We start from the raw sequence: 21,801 nt of genomic DNA on the forward strand, positions 1-21,801 counted from the left end.
CACAAAGTATAATAAATTACTTGAACAAGGAAAATAAACCAAAATTAATATGAAAAAGCCATAACAGAGATGGGCCATATCTCAGCTCCTCCTGTGGAGGTTTTGTGGTTGGTGACAATCATCTGGTTCTAAATCACTAATCTTTCAGTCTCATCTCTTCGCCTTTTAGCTCGTTTACTCATCAGCAGTCTTTCAGTTTATCCATCTTTTCTCGAATGAGAAATCTGTTGAGTGAATGTCAATTTCCCGAGCACGTGTGGGGCGTAACTCATGAGCATCCCTCTCTTCTTGTCCCTGCTTTCCATGATCATGGTTCCGAGAGGGAGAATGAGAACGACCCATCTCGCAATCTTCAATGTTCAAACCGGACATCCTCGGCGACGTAGGAAAGCTGTCAAGATCACCTTTGTAGTGGCGCAGGAGATAGACAGGAGACGCCGAATGCAGCGGAGTGCCCGGCGTACTTGCCGATTGCCGGCTCTGTTTTATGTGCTTCTTTGCTGTTTGGTGCCATTTTCGTATTGCATTTACCACCCTCTCGTTGAAGATTGTGGGCTTCATGGTAGAACCCATCTGTTCCATTGATCATTTTTTTTTTTCGTTTCTTTAAACCCATGAATTATAAGAAAAAGACACGTTTTCTCTGGGAAAATTTCGTGTTTACCTGGGTTACCAAGGCATATAAAGGAAGAGTGACATAGCTGCATAAAAACTGTATGAGGACCCTGCATGAGATTAATTGAATAATTAGTTTCATTAATCAGTAATATTATTTACATAGCTGTAGTGTAGGAAGAAACTCACCCCATGGATATTCTGATGATTACATCTTCCAACTTCTCATGGAAGCAAGACTTTAAGCCAAATTCATACTGATACATGTACAGCAGGGAAGATTAACAAAATTAAAAATCAGTTTGTTGGGATTTTGTGAGGAGAGCTAGTAAAATTAATCTTTAAAAATTGCTGAGATTGCTGAATGTTTTACCCAAGTCCACGCATAGAAGGCCAGCTGAAAGGCATTCTACAAGAGCCAAAAAAAAAAAGAAATTTAAAAAATGATATCAGATGATGATAGTAGTTATGGCAACTCGCTTAATTCATGAGTAACAACATAAGCCGTATAAATTAAATTGGATTTTTTTTTTTTTTTTTTTTTTTTAAAAAAAAATTCTTAAAAAGGCTAAAATTCATAGTCATATAAATTAAAATTAATTTTTTTTTAATTTTTTTGGACAATTTCACATTGATCGTGCTTGAGTCAACCCAACTTGATGTGTTTATTAAATGGGTTATGCTGATTAGGTCGTATCAACCTAGCACAACTTATTTATTAAATGAGTTAGCGGTCGTATTGTATCATCTATTAATTTGAATAAGTTATTAAATGAGTTAACGGTCGTATTGTATCATCTATTAATTTGAATGTGTCATATTAGAGTTGAAAATTTTGATGTAATTAATTAAACAGATGAAATTCAAGTTGACCCGTAGTCAGCACGACATAAATTAGGGACAAGTTGATACGAATTGCTAATATTAATTTAGTGGGTACCTGAAAGAGAACAAAATGAATAAGATAAAGAAGGAGGTGAGGGCGATTGAACCAGAAAAGGTCATCTCTGGGCTGGACCAGCGGGGTTCCTTTGACCACCTCGCCTCTCTCTTGAAACCTAAGGCCCATCTTAGTTATAATGACCTGTAGCTTTGTCCCCACCAATAAGATTATCTGCAACCCATGTCCATCACCATTTTAGATGGATGCATTAATTAATTTGCTGCACCTCCATCAAATTAATTAATCGAACAAATCAAATGGACCAAGATGATGCTTACAATCAGTGGGATGAAGGGCAGCCATAGATAGGAATACAACCCTACATGCACAAAGAGAACAACACCATAGGGGTAATGCTTTTCCATCCAAACGAGCTCTGCCACTTTCCAATGAGAAAGTTGCACTTGAAAAAGAGAAAAAAAAAATAACAAAAGGAAAAAACTTACCATGAGTATTAGAGAGTAGAAACAATACGGCCAAAAACCAGATCGTTGGGCTGCAAGTGTGGAAAGGAAACTCTCAAGTAGTCTATATTTTACTCGAGTTATGAAAAGTTTTGCATGAAAAATTAAATTTAGTCCTTAGGTTTCATGCAATTTTAATTAACTCCGGGTTTTCAATTTCGATAATTTTTTTATTTTAAATAGGTCATTTTGTTAACATACAATGCAATTAATCAGTGCCATATCATACCAATTAATTAATGTCTTGTGACTTTTGTTTGACGCATTATGTACTAATTATACGTTTCACGTGACACAATTGGCATCCCAGTGCTAATGTTCCTTTTTATTTTATTTTTTAATTTAAAATTTATTTATAACTTAAAGTAGTTGTGTTATTCAGCATATATAGTTGATATAGGACGTATTAAACGAGAGTCATGTAACATTAATTGATTCTTACACGACACACTATTAATTAAATAAGTGTAAGTTGATGAAGTGATCTAATTGAAACTAAATAAAAGTCTAACGCCTAATTGCCGAAATTGAAAATTTAAGAACTAGATTAAAATCATATGAAAACCTAAAGAGTACTAGGGACTAAATTTATTATTATTATTTTTTTTCAAAAATTAGTTTCTGCATATATGTAAATAAATTAAAATATTAAACTCATTATTTCTTTTCAACTTAAAGTTTTGAATAAATAATGAGGGAGAGTATGATTTAACAAAGTAATCTTTTTTTTTAAAAAAAAAAAATGAAGGTGGGATATTGTGAAGCAATAAGAGCGCGCGTGCACCTGATCCCAACAACAACTTTAAAATCCTCTTCAAGAGACCTCTTGATGTACTGCTGGAAGTTAAACATTGTTTGACTCTGAGGTGCCAGATGTGCCTGCCCATGCAAATCATATATCAATTATATATATCACCTTTAATTAATTATATATAATTAAACTCTCTCTCTCTATATATATATGTATAGAGTGAGAGAGAGAGAGAGAGAGAGAGAGAAGACTCACAATAATGAATCCATGGCGCAGGGTCAAGTAATCGACCTTCGGGACCGACCTAACAAACTGTCTGAAGAAACAAACCTGCAAATAAAACAACCCCTCCCCCCTCAATTTTTTTTTTTTTTTTTTTTTTTTAAATAAAAATATAAAAGAGGAGAAAAAGGAGAAAAGAGGAAAATATGTGAATACTCACAATCCATAGGAGAACAGATGAGCGACTCCAAAAGCTCAAGTGCCTTCGTCCAAACGATGTCTCCCTGGCAAATCTAAATCTCTCTGGGTCTGCAACAAAAAAAAACCCCATTAGCCATTAGTAATAACTAATAACTAATAACAAAGAACAACGTCTATGCCTGCTAAGAGAAAATTGCTACTCCTTTCGATTCAGAACAAGTGTCTTATTAATTAGTTCTAAGTTTCATGGGTGTTAAATAATCTATTCATTTCCTAAAGTGTCCTTCCTCCTTGTGATGGTTCGGCAGATTTTTGATAATATATAATGTTGTTTGTTTTTTTGAGAAAGATTAAGGTACTTTCGAAAATGTCAAAATATATATATTTTTTATTTTAGGATGTCTAAAAAAAATTAAGGTACATCTATTTTTGGTTGGTGTAGATTAAAGAAAATGAGTGGAACAAAAAGGATAGCTAGTGTGTGTGGGACTAAACCTCTCACCTTTGTTTGCTATAGATGAAGGGGTGGTTCGGCCATCCACAAAAACTACGAAAATATACTTTATTTATTTTTTATTGCTAGTTTATAAGAAAAATCTATTGCACCCCATGCAATATGATGGTATTGCATAGGATCAGAATTCAGAATCCATCATATTGACATGTTACTGAAAATTTGTGAAAAGGAAGGGAAATTATTATTGTTAAGAGTTATAATTGTGATTGACATATATATAAGATTTTTAAATTAGAGAAATCATTCCAAAACCCTTTTAAATTTGGTCAATTTATACCTGAGTTTAAAAATATTTTAATATAAGACCTTTAGCCATTTTTATCTCCCAAAAAAAAAAAAAATGAAAAGACTATTATACCCTCTAAGTGAGAGGGTACGTATCTCACAAGCTAGCCAACCCCCCGGCCAATTGAGGGGTGCATGGCTCATAATCATGTCCCTCCGTCAGCGAAAACATTTGGGACGATCGAACAACAAAATTAATTAGGAGTATAGGAAGGGAGGGAGCTATAGTATATATGTAGTAGCTTCCATGGTACGTTCAGTGAAGCCTACCATGTGAGAACTGGTAGTCAGCTGTCCTGGTTTCCCTCTCCCACGCCTTCCACTTTCTCATCTGCAAACGAAACGACACAGTTCGATCAGCATAACGTTTATTGAGAGAGAGAGAGAGAGAGAGAGAGAGAGAAAAGATTTCATGAGTTCGATCACCTTTGCTCTGCAGAAAGCCAGAGTTGTTATACAATAAAGCACGTGGACGACTGCAAGCACGAAGATGAAGATATGGAGTCGGTTGATGCCATCGGCTGAAACCAACGCAACTTTTCCCTGCAAATATATATATATTAACCCAAAAAAACTTACTTCAAATTTCCTACATACCACGAAGCGTCAAAGAAACGCCACGTACGCGACGTCCAATAATATATGAAGAAAAAATAAAACGTTAATTTGTTTAATAAGTTATTCATCAATAATATATTTCAACATGCCTTGTCCGCACATTTGTCGTAGTATCCGGCACCGGCTAAAACACGTCGACTACTACCGCCGCCGCGGCCGCCTAAATCCGAGATTGTTAGAAGCCTTCGGTGGCCGTTGTCGCAGGAAGTAGTAGTGTTCTCTTCGTTTTTGTTCAATTTGGTCTCATGCTTTTTGGTACATGGATGCCATGTTGCCCCGAGCGCCTTTGATATACATATGTTTGAAATGAGTCCTTGTCCGGCTGCTAGGAGCAAGGATATGAACCCCAATAGCATCAGCTCTGACACACAAATTAATTATGTGTTAATTAATTTCTTCATCATATATAAACCCCCCCAAAAAAACAAAAAAAAAAATCAGCTTTATTAATTAAAACCAAGTACCTGATTTAATCTTTTCAAGCGCTTCATAAAGAGCTGTTTTACGTCTCTTTGTTAACCACTGCAGGGTACGTACGTGCAGATCGGCCTCATTGAGATAATTAATTAATTAATTAAACAGTACGTACTTAAAAGAAGTAATCTTAAATAATGCAAAATTTACCTGAGCAATTAAGTGAATAATATGTTCAATGATGATAGAAACGACAACCAACACAAAACACACAAGTGCTACTGCCCAAGTCGGCGTTTCCTCCAGAGATCGGCCCCCCTTTGCCCCCGCCATATACTTCCAATTTCTTTGATTTTTCTGACGGAATTATGAAGCAAGTGATCGATCATCACTATAAGTAAAAGCACATTGAAAGATTCAATGGAAAATGATTTCTGAAGTGTATAATAGAAGAAGGGAAATAACGACGAAGCTGGGGAGGCGACTACTTCAGCTTTGCCGTCCAATAGAAGTGGAGTCTTACGTAGAGGAATTAAGCGATGGTGGAGGGGAGTTGTAGACTTTGACTTTGGACGTGGTTCGGGGATCGGAGGGGAGAGAAGACTGTGGGTGGATGGAAGCTTTGTGCATCCTGAGAATGAGAATGAGACAAAACATCATCTGTGTTGGACCATAGTTACTCTATGATATGATAGACAGAACACGGGCGTGATGCCACGCCCGTGTTTTTTAATATTTTTTAATATTAAAATAATATATTTTAATATTATAATTAAAAAAATATATATATTAAAAAATATTAAAAAACACGGGCGTGCATCACGCCCGTGTTCTCTCTATCGTCACTCGTTGGACCATTGATGCACGCCCGTGTTCTCTCTATCGTCACTCGTTGGACCATTAGCAGATCGAGTGTCTTTGACCGTGCGCATGCAAGATGCCCGGCCATTACGCCTTTTTCGATCTATATATATATATATATATGGATACATAAAAATTTCTTGTGAAAATATATATTTTATATATATATATATATATATATATATATATATATGTGTGTGTGTGTGTGTGTGTTATTTAGTAGATTTATATTGACATGACAATAAAATAAAATAAAAATAGCAGATCTCATAAATGATTTTGACAGTCACACCATCCATCTCTTGTCAATTGTATAAAAATTAAAGAAAAATTGTATGTTTTTCATCTCTTGTCCATCCTTCTATAAGAGAGTGGCAAATATTTGTCGTTAAATTTGTAGGACTTATAGTGGATCTTACATATTCAATCATGAATTTACCAAAAAGATAGACAAGATATGGGAAAGAAATAAATGTATAACAACTCTCAAAATTAAAATATGCGATATTATATGGCATAAAAGTCATATATATATCAATTTAAAATAAAATTCTAAGTTTTTTTTTTTATATAAGAGCAATGCTATATACATTATATTTTCATCCTACAATATTGACGTGACAGCCTTAATAAAAAAACAAAAAACAAAAAATAAAATTCTAAATGTTGGTTGAGACTGCTCCATCAACAGCATTATAAGATAAAAATATTGTATATAGTATTTCTCTATTGAGAAAGATTATGGAGAAAAAGGACTAAGAGAAATAATACACTCATTGAACGTATATAAAGTTGCCCGAAAATTACTGATATATATATATTTTTTGTGTGCGTGGCTCTTATATATATTGAATTAGTCTATCAGCTAGGTAGCCCGAATTAAGGAGAGAAATTAGGAGCATATATAGTTAATGTTTGTTAGGGGAAATCCAATTAAGTGAAGAAGCCAAGTTAAGAGATATTTGAAATTAGGAGTGTAAGGCGGTTACGGTTAGCTGTTATTGATTAATGTTTGTTAGGAGAAATCCAAGTAAAGAAGCCAAGTTAAGAGATATTTGAAATTAGGAGTGTCAAGGCGGTTACGGTTAGCGGTTATTGGCAATAACCGCTAACCGTAACCGCCTTAGCGGTTAGTGAAATAGATAACCGTCCGCTAACCGCTTTTTCAAAATTTGGCTTCTTTTTTTTTTAGCTTTTTGGGCTTTCTTTAGGCCTTTTCGGGCCTTTTTAGCTTCTTTTTTTTGGGCTTTTTGGCCTTTTTATTTTTTATTTTTAGTGTCTTCTTGGGCCCCAATTGCTATAAAAAGAGCCTATATTGAAAAATCAAAAATATTTGACCGAAAATTTACATTTACTTGTACTTTAAAAAAATTTCCTTAAATATTAAATCATAACCGGTTAACTTTTTTTTTTTTTTTTTTTTCTTAAAAAAGAACAACATATATATATATATATATATATATATATATATATATATATATATAAATTCAACACAATATATAAAAAAAAGTTCAGAATTCAGACAACTGTCACAACATATAATGATAATACATTAATACTTAAATTGTGTTTATAAGTAAGACATTAATTGGTCATTGTTTAATCCAATGTCAATTACTTAATTTGATATTATACAAATCATATCATCATTTTATATTAATAAGACGATTCACTTGAAGTCTTGAATAAAGTATTTGAATTGTCATTGAATCATATGATTAAGTATTCATATTATACATTTATATTATTCATATGCATATGTAGACTTATATAGACTTATAACATATATAGACTTATAAGTTTATAACATACATTGTAAATAAGTCTTTAGATATTTAATTGTTGTATTAGTATGAATTGGTATACTTATGAGTTATGTCATACTATATATGTATAATTTGTTATTATATAATCAAATGATTTAATGATCAATTGATCATGTGATATAATCATATAAATTATAATGATAATATATTAATACTCAAATTGTGATTTAATGATCAAGTAATTATATGATATAATCATATAAATTATAGTGATAATATATTAATACTCAAATTGTGATTTAATTATTTTTTAAAAAAATTGTGATTTAATGATCAAGTGATTATATTATATGTATAAATATTTTTATAATTATAATTATAAAAATATATTATATAAAAAGGTGGTTAGCGGTTAGTAAACCCAATAACCGCTAATCGCTAGGTGGTTATAGCGGTTAGGCGGTTAGTGGTTTAACATGGTATAAGAGCCAAAGATCTTGGGAACCTTGACTCCGTCATTTCACCCCCCATTTCAATTAAAAATTTCACGTGTTGGGCCTCACCTATTAAAAGAGAGTTTGAGCTCACACGTGAGGGGTTTGTTAAACTAATGGTTAAGTGATTAAATTTACCTCTTCTTATCACATTAAACTGGAGTCAAAGGTCATAAATTCAAACATTGACTTCGTCAAATGACCCCTTATTTAAATTAAATATTCCACGTGTTGAGTCTCACCTATTAAAAAAGAGTTTGAGTCCACACGTGAGGAGGAGTATTAAAGTGTTGATTAAGTGATTAAATTTACCTCTTTTTATAAGCTTAAACTTATGAAAAAAGTTGTGATTTAACAAAATATATGCGGATCAACCAAGTCTTACTTTAGTTTTTATATGCCGCTCTTCACCTCACCTGTAACCTTCACTAATGAAACTATACTTCTTTCAAAAGAACATGCCAACTCTAGATGATACAAATTTTACATCCTTTCTTTCTGTTTCAATGTGACTATATATGTTTAACATCTTTATAAGATAGATAAAAGTTGAACCAAGTGTTAGGAGTTTCATTGCCCTTTTATCAAACCTACTATCAAGCTCATACAAAATTGAAATTTTATGGTATAGCATTGAATATGTTAAAATCATAATGATGTTTCAATGTGATGTGATCTCGTCAATGATGACCTCGACCTTCGACATAAGGAGCATTTAAATCTGGAATGTTAATTTCAAGTTACTTGTAGGAAAAAATTAAAAAAAAAACTAATTTCTCAACCAAATTATCCCAATCTTCATCTCTCAACTTTTGGATGATGCTTATGTATTAAAAACTAATTGAATAATATTCAAGATGTCTTGCAATTTTTGTTGCAAATGTTGACATAGAGAGCATCGGTATTACCCATAATTTTCTTCATCAAATGCAAAATGATTATGAATGATGTAATCATTTTATAAGCATTATCAGCATCCCCACTATTTTCTTCATCAATCTCATAGCTCGATGACCGTTTTCAAGCTAAATATTTTCCCAATACTAACTAGAACAAACTATCTTTTCATTCGTTGCATTTCTTGTCGGTTCATTCACAATTTTAATTTATACCAAGACAAAATGCATCTTGATGCTTCAAATACTTTTATTTATTTATTTTTTATTTTTTTAAAGCAAAAAACGCAAAATGGGGTGACTAATGACTATAGTGGCTATTTGCACCTAAACAATGGGAAATCATAGGCGTCCCGTCAAGTTGGTTGAGCTATAGTTTAATCTAGTCCTATCAAATACACTAACAATACCTAAGCTGATGGTATAGAAATAATCCCAAACCCTTCTCACTTTTAAATTCAACTCTAGAACACAATTTATAGCTCGAATGCCACTAGACTTGCACCCATGGTGGTGATGCAAAATGATAGATACACCGAGAAGTCCAAAATGATACATTGAAGAAATAGATATATTCTGACTTGTTTGTTTGTTTGTTTTTTTTTTTTTTGTTTTAACCATGTTAGGTCGAGTAGCATTGGCCGATGTTTCCAAGAATTTTCCGTTTTGTTTGAACACTACTTGAGACTGCAACATTTTGTGAGTAATTAAAAGTAATACTTGTTTTTTATTTTTTATTTTTATTTTTTAAAAATAGATATTTTAATAATTTTGGTTCAATTTCAATGAGATTGCTATTATGAATTGAAATCCCTATAATTCCCAAGATCGGGAACTCAACTAACAAGCGATTGGCGGTCATGGTCCTAACTTATAAAATCCGTTATTGGAACTCAACTAACAAGTGATTGGCTGTTATGGTCCCAAGTTATAAAAGGACTCAACTAACAAATGATTGGCAGTTATGTTTCAAGTTTTGTAGATTTACTTTTATTTATTTATTGTTTTTGTCGGTATGTTTCTTAGGTTCAGCCCATTCCCCATTATGGCTCTGAGCTTACGGATTGCCAAAAGCCCATTTTGTCCAATCAACATACGCCCGAGAGTGAGAGAGAGAATCTCGGAAAAGAAAAACAGAGGGGGCATTCCGAGAATTGAACTCGGGACCTCTCGCACCCTAAGCGAGAATCATACCACTAGACCAAATGCCCTGTTTGATGTTATATCTTAGTCCCTTTTTTATTCTAAAGGTATAACCAAAATGAAACTATATATGTGCTCTAATGTTCGCTTGTGGCCTTACAAAAAAAAAAAAAAAAAAAAACCTTTTAATGTCACTCGGATAACAAAAATAATAATACTATTTAATAAATTATTATTCAACTGTCATAAAATTAGAATGATTTGACACTAAAAATTAATTTTTTATTAATAATAACTTGTAAAAAATTAAATTTAATACATATTTTTACTAACACGTCGTTCCAACGCTAAATAACATTTGTAATGGAGACGGAAATAAGTGGCCGGGTCTTTTTTCCAAACGTTGAAATTTCAGGCCGCCGGTAAAGAATGGCAACCATGGTAACCCAAAAAGAAACTCAAGAAATCTAGACCAAGAACCCCTTCAATCATTTGCCCAGAAAAAAAAAAAAAAAAAAATTCAGATGCAGAAGCCCTGGGGTTACGTCTACACCTAATATCTACACGTCACCATGTGAATTTAATTCAAAGTTCTATATTGTCTGGAAGCATCCGAGTCATCTGACCATCACTTTATTTTCCATCTTTGACTGGAGTTTTCGGCATGCATACCGTACATCTGTACGGTACAAGAAGACCCAAACAGTGTTTAATTATTATTTAATTACTTCATCTGTATAATTTAATAAAAATATATCATATTTTAAACGGTCACGTTAAGGCATGTCGCACCTGTAACATATATGTCAGAACGGCAAGCAAATTAGTCGCATATTTCAATTATTTTCTTGTATTTTTCTTCGAATACATGACAAAACCAAACAATTTTCATATAAAATAACATTATCTTCGAAGTTAATGTACGTAATTCAAGCAAGCTTAAAGCTTAAACTCAAATCCTTGGAGCTCTAATAATGCCGTAAAGCATGGAGTAATTCAATTTATTACCCTTTATGCCACTTTCATTCTTTTAAAACTTACGTGCCGTGATACTTTATAATATTTTTTGCAAGAAAATTTTGATTTTTTATTGAAAGTGCACGTTACGTAAGCTTGAAAATGGGAATTGATTAGGGTAGTTACAATTATTTATGCATGATAGGAAAGATATATTGGGCAATGGTTTATGACTTCCTAGAGCTCTTATTCTAAGAGTAGATTTCATCAAATGTCAACCATTGGTTTGGAATCCAATGGTTAACAATTTATTGTATAAGTGGTCATCATGTTCAAAATATGAATAGATAATTGTAACTAGCTACTAAGATAATTATTTAGTTATCAATGGTTGTTAAGCGCTGACATGACAAATTCTCACGTACTCATCGACAAAATCTTGGATCTGGCGTGAGTTTAGCCATATATGCATCTTTGTAAGCTTCTTTGTGCGGGAACGGTCACGTAAAAACTTGATCTCCATATGGCACTCACAAGACAAAGAGTTCAAATTTTTTTATAAAATTTTCAAGCTTCCTGATATTGACTTAACTTAATTTTGCTAGACTTTATTCAATAGTAAAAAATCTGATTTATATAATATATTCCAATATATATATATATATATATATATATATATATATATATATATAATCCAAGTATGAAAACAGAAACAAGTGTGAAAATAAGAAATTGGTTTAAGGACCATTTGGCTAAATATTTATCTTTGTTTGACCGTGTATTTTGACTCTACACCCCAAAAAACTTGTGCCTATAAAAAGTCTTGGTCCCTCTTGTCACCTTCTCAGCCATATATATGGGTGGAATATATATTCAACTGAAGAAAAAAAATTCCAACAGAGGAATCAGAAACAGGGGTTATGGCGGCTGGAGACTCAACCGGCATCTCCCTAGAACACACTCCGACATGGGCGGTTGCCGTCGTTTGCCTCTTCTTCATCTCCATCTCCATTATCCTAGAGCACTTCATCCATCTCCTCTCCAAAGTACGTTTTTCTTTTCTGTTTTTTTTTTTTTTTTCTTTTCCGGCGGGTTTGTTCTTTTCCAGATATAAAATTCCAAGCTAATGTGAGAAAATGGTGTACGTAGTGGCTAAAGAGAAATCGGAAAACAGCGTTGAACGGTGCATTGGAGAAGCTTAAATCAGGTGCAACCAAAATTTTAATTTGTTGTATAATTAATTTTCTGCTGCTTCAAAATTTGTGCTTTGAATTGATCATTTCTTGTGGGATTTTTTACAGAGTTGATGCTTCTGGGGTTTATGTCGCTGATATTGGCGGTAACTCAAGAACGCATTTCGAAAATCTGCATATCTGCAAAAGCTGCGTACACCATGCTTCCATGCCGGAAACAGGAGACTTCCCATGCCATCCAATCAATTATCCGGAGTTTGAAATCGATTGACACTCTTTTGTGGGAACCTCGTCGGCGGCTGGACGACGATGTAGAGGGTACTACGACAACAGAGGGTGCAGGTGCAGATTCTTGTGCTGCAGAGGTATGTTTCTTAGTAAAACTCAATTGAGAAAGAACAAATTAAGTGGGATATTGTGTTAGTGTTAATATATAACTAATTAAGAAGGAATTTGCAGGGAAAGGTTGGGTTAGTGTCGCAAGATGGGATCCATCAGCTTCACATATTCATTTTCGCGCTTGCTGTTATGCAAATCGTGTATTATGTTCTCACTGTGGCTTTGGGCAGAGCCAAGGTAATTAAAAACAGGCTTTCTTTTGGTTATTTTTTCAGTCAAAGCTAATCTTTCATCTAATTTTTTTTTTTTTGTGCTTTGATAGATGAGACGTTGGGAAGCTTGGGAGAAAGAAACTCAAACAACCGAGTACCAAGTTGCAAATGGTATGTTTAGAGACATGCACTCTCATGATTAATAATTCTTAGTGTTGAAATAATGATGATGCTTTGATGACGACGTGTTGGAGTTTGTGGGGGAAATATAGAACATGAAAATAATAGTGGAAGCAATAAAAACAAAATATCACAAAGAATTATGAGTGTTTTGATGTTAACTCGTTAATAGATAATATTTCAATATCAACTAAATATGTAAGTGTTAGAATATATGAAAAATATATTTATATTTTTCATATATTCTAACACTTAACATACTGTCGGTTTAATTAGTGTGCCATTTTCGATAAAATAGAATGAGATAGATGCAAATTTGATAACATTTGACCATAATGAATATATTTGAGTTTATTACGTAAAATATTTAATTAAAATAAGAATAAATTATTAAATTAGAATTAGAACTCGTAATCTCAAGCTTTAAAAAAAAAAAAAAAAACTAAGATAAACTATTTATAAACCCTAGAATGTGCAAAACTCTCTCTCTCTCTCTCTCTCTCTCTCTATATATATATATATATATATATATATATATATTGTTTAACATGTTAATTTTATGGATCAAATTGGTAGGTGATGAAAGACGCCATAGAATCCAAGTCTTAAATTGAGTGCTTATTTTCCTTGCATGTATCAAAATTCCAAGTTGAGCTCTAGTCTTTAGAACCACACGTTTTCATGATTTCTTTTTCCCTCGTGGGTATGAATGCCGTCATTCCTGTCCTAATTGGCAATCATCTTTGACATGATCAACTGTTTCATTGACATTACGTAGACTACACGCTATGAAATTTTTTAGAACGTTCAAGAAAAACACAACTATTTTTCTACGAACATATATAAAATTATAAATACCATCGGTGTCACTATCAGCACAAGAAAAAAAATTCCCATCTATGTATATAATAATAATATAGTAGATATTTTTGTAAGGATTAGGTGACGGTATTTGAATGAAAAATGAATCTTTGGATTTTTTTTTTTTTAGATCTTAAAACGATTTGTTTTTAATTGTTAATCAAAATATTATTTAAGAATGATTTAATTTTTATTAAGAAATCTCTTATTCTAGATAAAATAGGAGGAAATGAGATCAGAGAATAATGACATATCTAGAGCCTCATATTAAATATTAAATATTTAGTTTTCTATTAATAGTTTAAAATAAGATAATTGTCGTGTTAGTAAACTAATATGAAAAATTAAGTTAATTAATATTAAGATGGACTTTACACCATTTTAATGAACATGTAGCGTACGTCTTGGGTAGCATCTAGTCACATTTTATAAGATATTGTTTTTACTATATTCTTAACGTACATTCAAATGGTAACATTTTTTTGCTCATAATAAAAGAAGAATGTCAACTCTTTTAAGTTTTGACATTTTGAATCACTTGGCATCAATCGTATAATCCCGATTCCCAAGTGACATTACATATTAATAAAGATTAAATGGGAATTCCCTGTTAAATAACTTATCACGTTTGTTTGTGTTTTTGTCCTTTTTTTTTTTTTTTGTTTGGTTAGAATTTTCTTGTAAACTAAAATAAATGTAAACTAATGTAAATTTGTGGTCAAATATTTTAGATTTTTCAATATGGGCCGATCATTTTATACTAATTTAGCCCAATTTGAGGGAATAGCAAATTTTGATGGAAAAAAAAAGGGGAGAAAAACCGATTAAAGTGAGCCAAAAAAAAGCCAAACTCTCAAAATTGGCCCAAAAGGCCCAACTTCTAAAAAGCGGTTAGTGGAGGCGGTTAATCGCCTAGCGGTTAGTAAAATTTACTAACTATTTAGGCGGTTACAGTTAATAGTTTTAGCTACTAACCGCTAACTGTAACCGCCTTTTCACCCCTAAACTCAACAATATGATGTAGGACGGAAGAAGAACAATAGAAAATACATCAAAAATAACCAAAGATAAGATAAACTACGTTGATCAGAGTCTCACCGATTAACAATAGGATTTTTGTAGAGTCTCACTACCAAGAAGAAGAAAATATTCATGCCTCCAAAAAAACATCTTTTTCATTAATCATAATCTAATCTTTATAGGGTACAAAAGAACATACACTTAAATAGACTCTGAGAAACATTAACCTTAAATTGATTGACTTTTGGGTCAAGCCCATTATTAAATTATAAAATAACTCTAACCTTATTTTTTGTAACTATGAGCCAAACCCATTATCAAATTGCAAAATACATTATCTCTTTCAAATATAAAACCTAAAGACTAATTTATTATTTTTTCATCCTGCATCACAATAAGTCATGATCACTAAATATTTTCCATGATTATTAGATCCTAATCGATTCAGATTTACGAGGCAAACAACATTTGGAAGACGACACTTGAGTTCCTTTACAGAAACAACGTTTCATCTGTGGATTGTGAGTTGCCCTTCTATGCCTCTTTATGTAATCTCAATAGACCCACAAAAAAAAAAACACAAAAAACACCAGCAACGTAATATATATACTTCTTAACATATAATACGTACGTTCGATGATTGTGTGAATGTGGCATGCAGAAATGTTTCTTCAGACAGTTCTTTCATTCTGTAGCAAAAGTTGATTATCTCACTCTGAGACATGGCTTTATCTCGGTAATTCATTAGCTTTCAAGTTCCATTTTCCTAATTAATTTTTACAACAATTTCCCATAAAAATATATATAGGACCAACCATTAACATATGATCTGGCATATATTTCTTGTTCAAAAATTTGCAGGCTCACATGTCAGCAAATAACGTAAACTTCAATTTCCAAAAATACATACAGCGATCTTTGGAGGAAGATTTCAAGGCCGTGGTTGGCATCAGGTTGTTCATCATTATCTACACATTGTTGTTAAAAATATATTTATATTTATATTTTTTATATGTTTTGATTATGGTATTCCCTGATTTCTCTCCACTGATCATGTGTTCTTCCTCGTTTTGACAGCCCTATAATGTGGTTTCTGGTCTTTATCCTCTTGCTGCTGGATGTGTACGGTAAGTTTGCTTCCCTTTTTATTCAACTAGTCTAATCTTTCTTCTCCTTAATCAATTAAACTAAAACTGTCATTTTTGAAATTTGTTTCAGGTTGGCATATATTTCTCTGGGTATCCTACATTCCTCTCCTGGTAAGCATATATATTAATTGCAGCATAGTAATTAGTATATGGGGATGGCAATTACTGTTTGCATGTTTATACGTTGGTTCAGGTTATGTTATGGCATTTATATAAGATGGGAGAGGCTTACATGCGGTAGACAAAACTACCACATATCTGCGGTAGTTTTGCTCTACGGCTGTGATTTATCTTTTAAGGGGTTTTTAACCCTTAAAGTGCAAGGTAAAAACATTAAAAAAAAAAAAACACCGTCAACTCCCGTTAATTCTTTGTTTTTTTTTTTCAACCAAACCCCAAGCCGTCTTCTCTCTTTTCTCACCATACCCAAAACCGACACCCACGAGAGTCGAGAGTCATGGATACTCTCCTGCAAGCCTTCCAACATCAACCTTTGCACATGGTGGCCTTCATCATTCCCTTCCTGTTCCTATTGGGCATAGTTTTTATTGTTCGCCGGAGGTTGCCTTATCCACCGGGGCTCAGAGCGTTACCGACGAGTGCGTTGGATGATGTAAGAAGAAAGGGGTGAATGAAGATGAAATTCAAAATATATTTTCCAGCAAAATTGCTTTGAACTTTTTTGCCTCATTCCCATTCTTACACCGTCCCATTCCCCTTCCTCTTGTTTGTGCAAAAACTCCCTTTCAGTTTCAGATCTTGGTTTAAATTTTTTGTTTTGCTTTTGGCTCTGGATGTGTTGTGGGTGATCTTCTCTAGGGTGGAAATTGGTGCTGCAATTGAGGGTTTTAATCCAGTAGATGTCATGATTTTCGTATTCAACTCTTCTAGAAAGAGCTTGTGAGGCTTTGTTGCATAAGAGAATTGGGGTTTCTACTCCCCCAAGGAAGAAAATTTGCATTGTAAATGATGTTTCATCCTCAAGAAGCTTCAAAACACTTTCATAGTCTTCTTACTGAAGATAAACTTTAGAAGAATGCTGCAGAGGTGCAGACGATGAGCAGTGCAATATTTGATTTTGGGTATGGTGAGAAAAGAGAGAAGATGGCTTGTGGTTTGGGTAGAAAAAAACAAAAGAAATTGACGGGAGTTAAACATGAGATTGACGGTGTTTTTTTCTTTTTACTTACATTATTAGAAAAGAAATCTCAGCGGTAGAGCAAACTACCGTAGATATGCGGTAGTTTGCTCTACCGCAGGTAAGCCAAGTCCTATAAGATTATATAGGTCAATTTTAATCCGACCCATTTAACTAAAAGTGTCAAACCCTTCAACCGTAACTCACTAATTTAGTGTTGGGTTCATATATCAGGTTCGTGAGTCGTCAAAAATCAACAGCCCTTATATTATATGTTGAGTTCGGGTCATGTCGTGTCAAGACATGTGTATAAGGTTATATACGTTAACTTTAATCCTACCAATTTAATTAAACAGGTCAGATCTGTCAACTCTAACTTACTAATTTTGTGTCGAGTTTATAAGTGACTAATTCTAGAAGACACTCTTGTATCACTCTAAAAATGAGATAACTTTTAAAATTACAATTTGATCAAAATTCAATAATGATTAATCATAAGCCCAATTATGAATTTAGAAGCCATATTATTCTTGAAGTGAGACAAGATTGACTTATAGCATTACTTTTTTATGAGTAATATTATAAGTTACTATTGTCTCACTCTTGTGTCCCTCTAAAAATAATGACTTCTAGAATTACTTCTAGTTTATAGATGGTATTAAAAATTGTCCGCCCGAATAACTGCCTTCATTTCTCTTTTAAATTTGTATCTGATTCGTTATCTCCTGCCCATTCTAACTGCTTTTTGTAGGTAGTTCTGGTTCTAGGAGCGAAACTTGAAGTGATTGTGGCAAGAATGGCTCTTCAAATCAAAGATGAGAGCAATGTAATCAGAGGAACTCCTCTTGTTACACCAAGCGATAGTCTCTTCTGGTTCCGGCACCCAGGATTTGTCTTAACTCTTCTGCATTATACTCTATTTGTGGTAATTCCTCCAACGCATGAAAGCAAAATTAAAGACATTTTCTTTCTTCTTAAAAGAATATTGGAATATTGCATTAATATACACTAACTTTCTGGACCTTAATCTCAGAATGCATTCGAGCTGGCCTTCTTTTTCTGGGTCACTGTAAGTTTTCTTTCTTTTTCTTTTCCCTTTTCAAATTGTTTGAAGGTCTGGTGCTCGAAAATTTACTTGGGTTGATGTAATTTTTCTTTCTTTTGATTTCAATTCTCTTTTCCTTCTCGCTCAGGTACAGTTTGGTTTCAATTCTTGTTACCACGAGAACACTTGGACTATTGTCACCAGGATTGTGCTAGCGTAAGAACGCCCACCACTTGTTTGGTTATTGATCTGTTCCAAAATATTTAGTCCTACATAATAGTGATTCTAATTTCCTGCTATTCTCTCAGGGTGGTAGTTCAAGTACTCTGCAGCTACATCACCCTTCCTCTCTATGCACTTGTAACACAGGTGAAGATTTTGGAATTTGTGTTGTTTTTTTCTTGCTGGGATATACATGGAGCATCAATGTCTGATTTACTGTTTGTTCACAGATGGGATCAAATTTGAAGGGTAAGGTATTGGACGACCAAATGGCGAATATTATAAAGCAATGGCACTCCGACGTAAGGGAGAGAAGGAAGAAGCAAGAACAGTTTTTCCTATCTCCTCGCACTTCTTTGTCTGCGGAATGGAGCCCCAGGAGGAGTAGCGCCAATGAAGTTTCTTCTTTCCTAAGACGCACATCTCTGCTAAGCGATAGCACACACAACAACGAAATCGTGGAAGAAGAAGAAGAAGAAAAAGTAGTGAAAGAAGACGCAGCTGGCTCGTCTATACATCCGTTCCGGGCCGCCATGCTAGAACTGCCGACAGTACGAAGACAGTAGAGATGAACAATTTCACGGTTAGAATTTAATGTTGTTGTATCAAACGGTAAAAATGATACTATATGATAAATATGTTGACACGCCATTCAAAATCTTTAAATGATTTAGTATCATTTTCACCGTTAGATGCAATAACATCGACCATAAAATAGTTGAGGGAATTGTAAATTGGAATATGCATACATCTGGGTATGTCACATTCTATAGTTTCCAAATAATTATTCTGTAATTTACATTGATTATATGAAAATGATTTGTAAAGGAGCTGGACGACAAGAAGGAATTATTCTAAATGTTTGGTGCATACATGAGATGTGACAATTGTTTCATGAAAGAACATGAGCTCTGTATTGTTATTATTACAAGACAGCACTGGCTTTCACTCAATTTGAGTTGTCCACTTGTCCCCTAGATAATAGAGCGTGTACTGTTTATAAGTGAAGGAAAGCAAAACTATCAATTTCATATCCTTCTGAATGTAAATCTACCATAAAATTTGTAGGACAAAACTTTTAAAGGTCGATATGCTCCACATTATTAGTGGAGATTCAAATTCCTTGATTAATGTAGCGTTTGGGTGTGAAACAACCCAAGTGCTTGGAATTTACCCTGCGTTAATATAATATAATCTTCTTGTCAGCTTTGCATACCAAGTTTCTTCTTTTTATCTACCGCATAAAAAAATTTGAATTATGTAAACTAACACGTTTTAGGTGCGGCTTTCACACACGCAAAATGTCATGTTGCTGTATTTCTTGATTTGTAGAACGACCTTCTTTTAACCCGTGATTGTTCTTGTTAGAAGAAAACGCCCATGTTAGGTTGTGCAAATTGTTCTTGCACAAAAAGCGGGATGTCTTCATATAAGTTTTTAACTTTTGAAAAATGCTAGAGGTACTACATCTTTATTACAAGTTTCCTTACAAACTGACGTTTGCATTTCATAATTGATAAAGTTATTAAGAGTGTATGATTAACAAGTCAATCACTAACTAATTAAATTAACAAGTCAAATTTTTTGCTTATGGCACGTTTGAGAGTGCGATTTTAATAAATGGGATTTTAAAAATTACGTTTTTTAAATCGCTACTTTTTAAAATCGCATAGGCGTTTGGTAAAACATGTTAAGAAGTGTTTTTTTTTTTTTGTCAAATGAGTGTTTGGATAACATTAGTATATAATTGCGATTTCATGGCCAAATAGGTAAATAGTGCGCCAAATATTGTTTTAAGTAGGCCTGGGTATCGGTCAAAACGGTCCGGTTAAGGACCTTATCGGTTATTAACCAATAATTTTCGGTTAAACGGTTTATTAACCGAACCAATAAGAATTTTAACCGATAATTTCGGTTAAAACGGTACACGGTTAAACGGTCCGGTTAAACCGGTTAACCGATTTAACCGAGAGCTTTATATTGATTTATTTTGTTGGGCCAAAAACAAAAAATGAGTTTTTTTGACTTTTGAGAACCCAAATACTTTTTGTTGGGCTAAAATAATTTATTAAAAATGAGTTGTTTTATGGACCAAATACTTTTTGTTGGGACCCAAATATTTGTTTTTTGGGCTAAAAATTGAAGCTTTTTTATATTGATCCACTTCAACTTTTTTTTTTTTTTTTTTTAATATTATAAAATATATTTTTCCAAAGCAAATGGACTAATTAACATAATGAATGCTAATTAGACTAGCAAAACTAGTTAATGAAAAATGCTTTTACCAAAGGCAAAGAAATCTCATCAAATGCCATCACTTAAAAAAAAAACATCAAACCTACCCAAACCCAAATTAAAATAAAATTCATTAATGAATAATAAACAAAGTATTAACTAATTAAAGTCACTTAGCAAAAGGAAAATAAGTCATGGGCAACACCATTACACAAATTCGAAGACCTGTGTCACTTGTGGGAATTTGGAAACCTCTCTAAAAGACTAAACGGCGCCGTTTTGGGACTAGGACTTAAAAATAAAAAATAAAAAATAAAAATAAAATAAATCTGGTTTCTTATCGGTTAACCGGTTAACCGATAAGAACCGCTTAACCGGACAGGACCGGACCGGACCGAATTCCGGTATACTTTTTTTAACCGATAAGGATATCGGCATATCGGCTACGGTTTATATCGGTTCGGTCGAAGCCGGTAGACGGCCGGTTAAACGGTAACGGTTAATTTGCCCACCCCTAGTTTTAAGTAAAATCGTGATTTTGGTTTAAATTCGCACCTTTTCAAATAAGCATCTCACAGTCAGCTTATAAAAATCGCAAATTTTTCCACGAATTTAAAATTTGTGTTTTTAAAATCATAATCCCAAACACTCCAAATTGTGATTTGGTTTAAAAATGCAGATTATTTTTTTAAAGACGCACTTCCAAACGGACCCTTAATCATTTTACTAATTATGAACTATCACGGCATTTTATAATAAAACTTGTAGAAAAACTTTAGTACCCTTACTAGCATTCTTACCCTTTAATTTTCTCTCCACCTACTCTCTTGACAACCAATTAGATAGTGAAAGCCGAGTAGATTCTACTCTTGAGATGTTGGGGAAAAACAAGCTACTTGCCATTTAAAATGTGTTTCTCCATAATCATCTACATGAATTGCTTGATTTAATTAAAAGCCACCAGTCACTAAAGAAGAACTTATCCATCCAAGTCGCCCTATGTCTATCCTTTCCTAGTCAAAAGAATATATTTGACACTTGTGTTTAATTTCCAAGTAATT

The 21,801-nt window shown here is 33.2% G+C and overlaps 2 protein-coding genes and 1 non-coding gene across 3 annotated transcripts; 1 reads left to right on the top strand and 2 right to left on the bottom strand.

Annotated features, from left to right (window-relative positions):
* Positions 1-192: 192 nt before the first annotated feature.
* On the bottom strand, positions 193-5,363 carry LOC132162388 (MLO-like protein 6). The gene is made up of 15 exons (XM_059572622.2): positions 5,241-5,363; positions 5,081-5,138; positions 4,706-4,977; positions 4,425-4,541; positions 4,269-4,329; positions 3,216-3,304; positions 3,029-3,103; positions 2,807-2,901; positions 2,005-2,054; positions 1,837-1,877; positions 1,556-1,729; positions 989-1,024; positions 805-872; positions 665-725; positions 193-573 (listed from the first exon to the last, which is right to left on the bottom strand). The coding sequence occupies exons 1-15, from the start codon at positions 5,361-5,363 to the stop codon at positions 193-195; spliced, it is 1,701 nt and encodes a 566-aa protein (XP_059428605.2).
* Positions 5,364-10,186: 4,823 nt separating this feature from the next.
* Positions 10,187-10,258, bottom strand: TRNAP-AGG (transfer RNA proline (anticodon AGG)). The gene has a single exon. It is a non-coding gene; the product is annotated as a tRNA-Pro (tRNA).
* A 1,796-nt stretch (positions 10,259-12,054) lies between these two features.
* Positions 12,055-19,364, top strand: LOC132161684 (MLO-like protein 3). The gene is made up of 15 exons (XM_059571859.2): positions 12,055-12,193; positions 12,297-12,354; positions 12,449-12,705; positions 12,800-12,916; positions 13,002-13,062; positions 15,385-15,473; positions 15,614-15,688; positions 15,814-15,905; positions 16,030-16,079; positions 16,171-16,211; positions 17,990-18,163; positions 18,272-18,307; positions 18,432-18,499; positions 18,592-18,652; positions 18,736-19,364. Exons 1-15 carry the CDS (start codon positions 12,068-12,070, stop codon positions 19,069-19,071), a joined length of 1,641 nt encoding a protein of 546 aa, XP_059427842.2. The 5' UTR covers positions 12,055-12,067; the 3' UTR covers positions 19,072-19,364.
* Positions 19,365-21,801: the final 2,437 nt, after the last annotated feature.

This window comes from Corylus avellana, chromosome 10 (assembly GCF_965113065.1).
Source record: "Corylus avellana chromosome 10, dhCorAvel1.hap1.2, whole genome shotgun sequence".
NCBI lineage: Eukaryota > Viridiplantae > Streptophyta > Magnoliopsida > Fagales > Betulaceae > Corylus > Corylus avellana.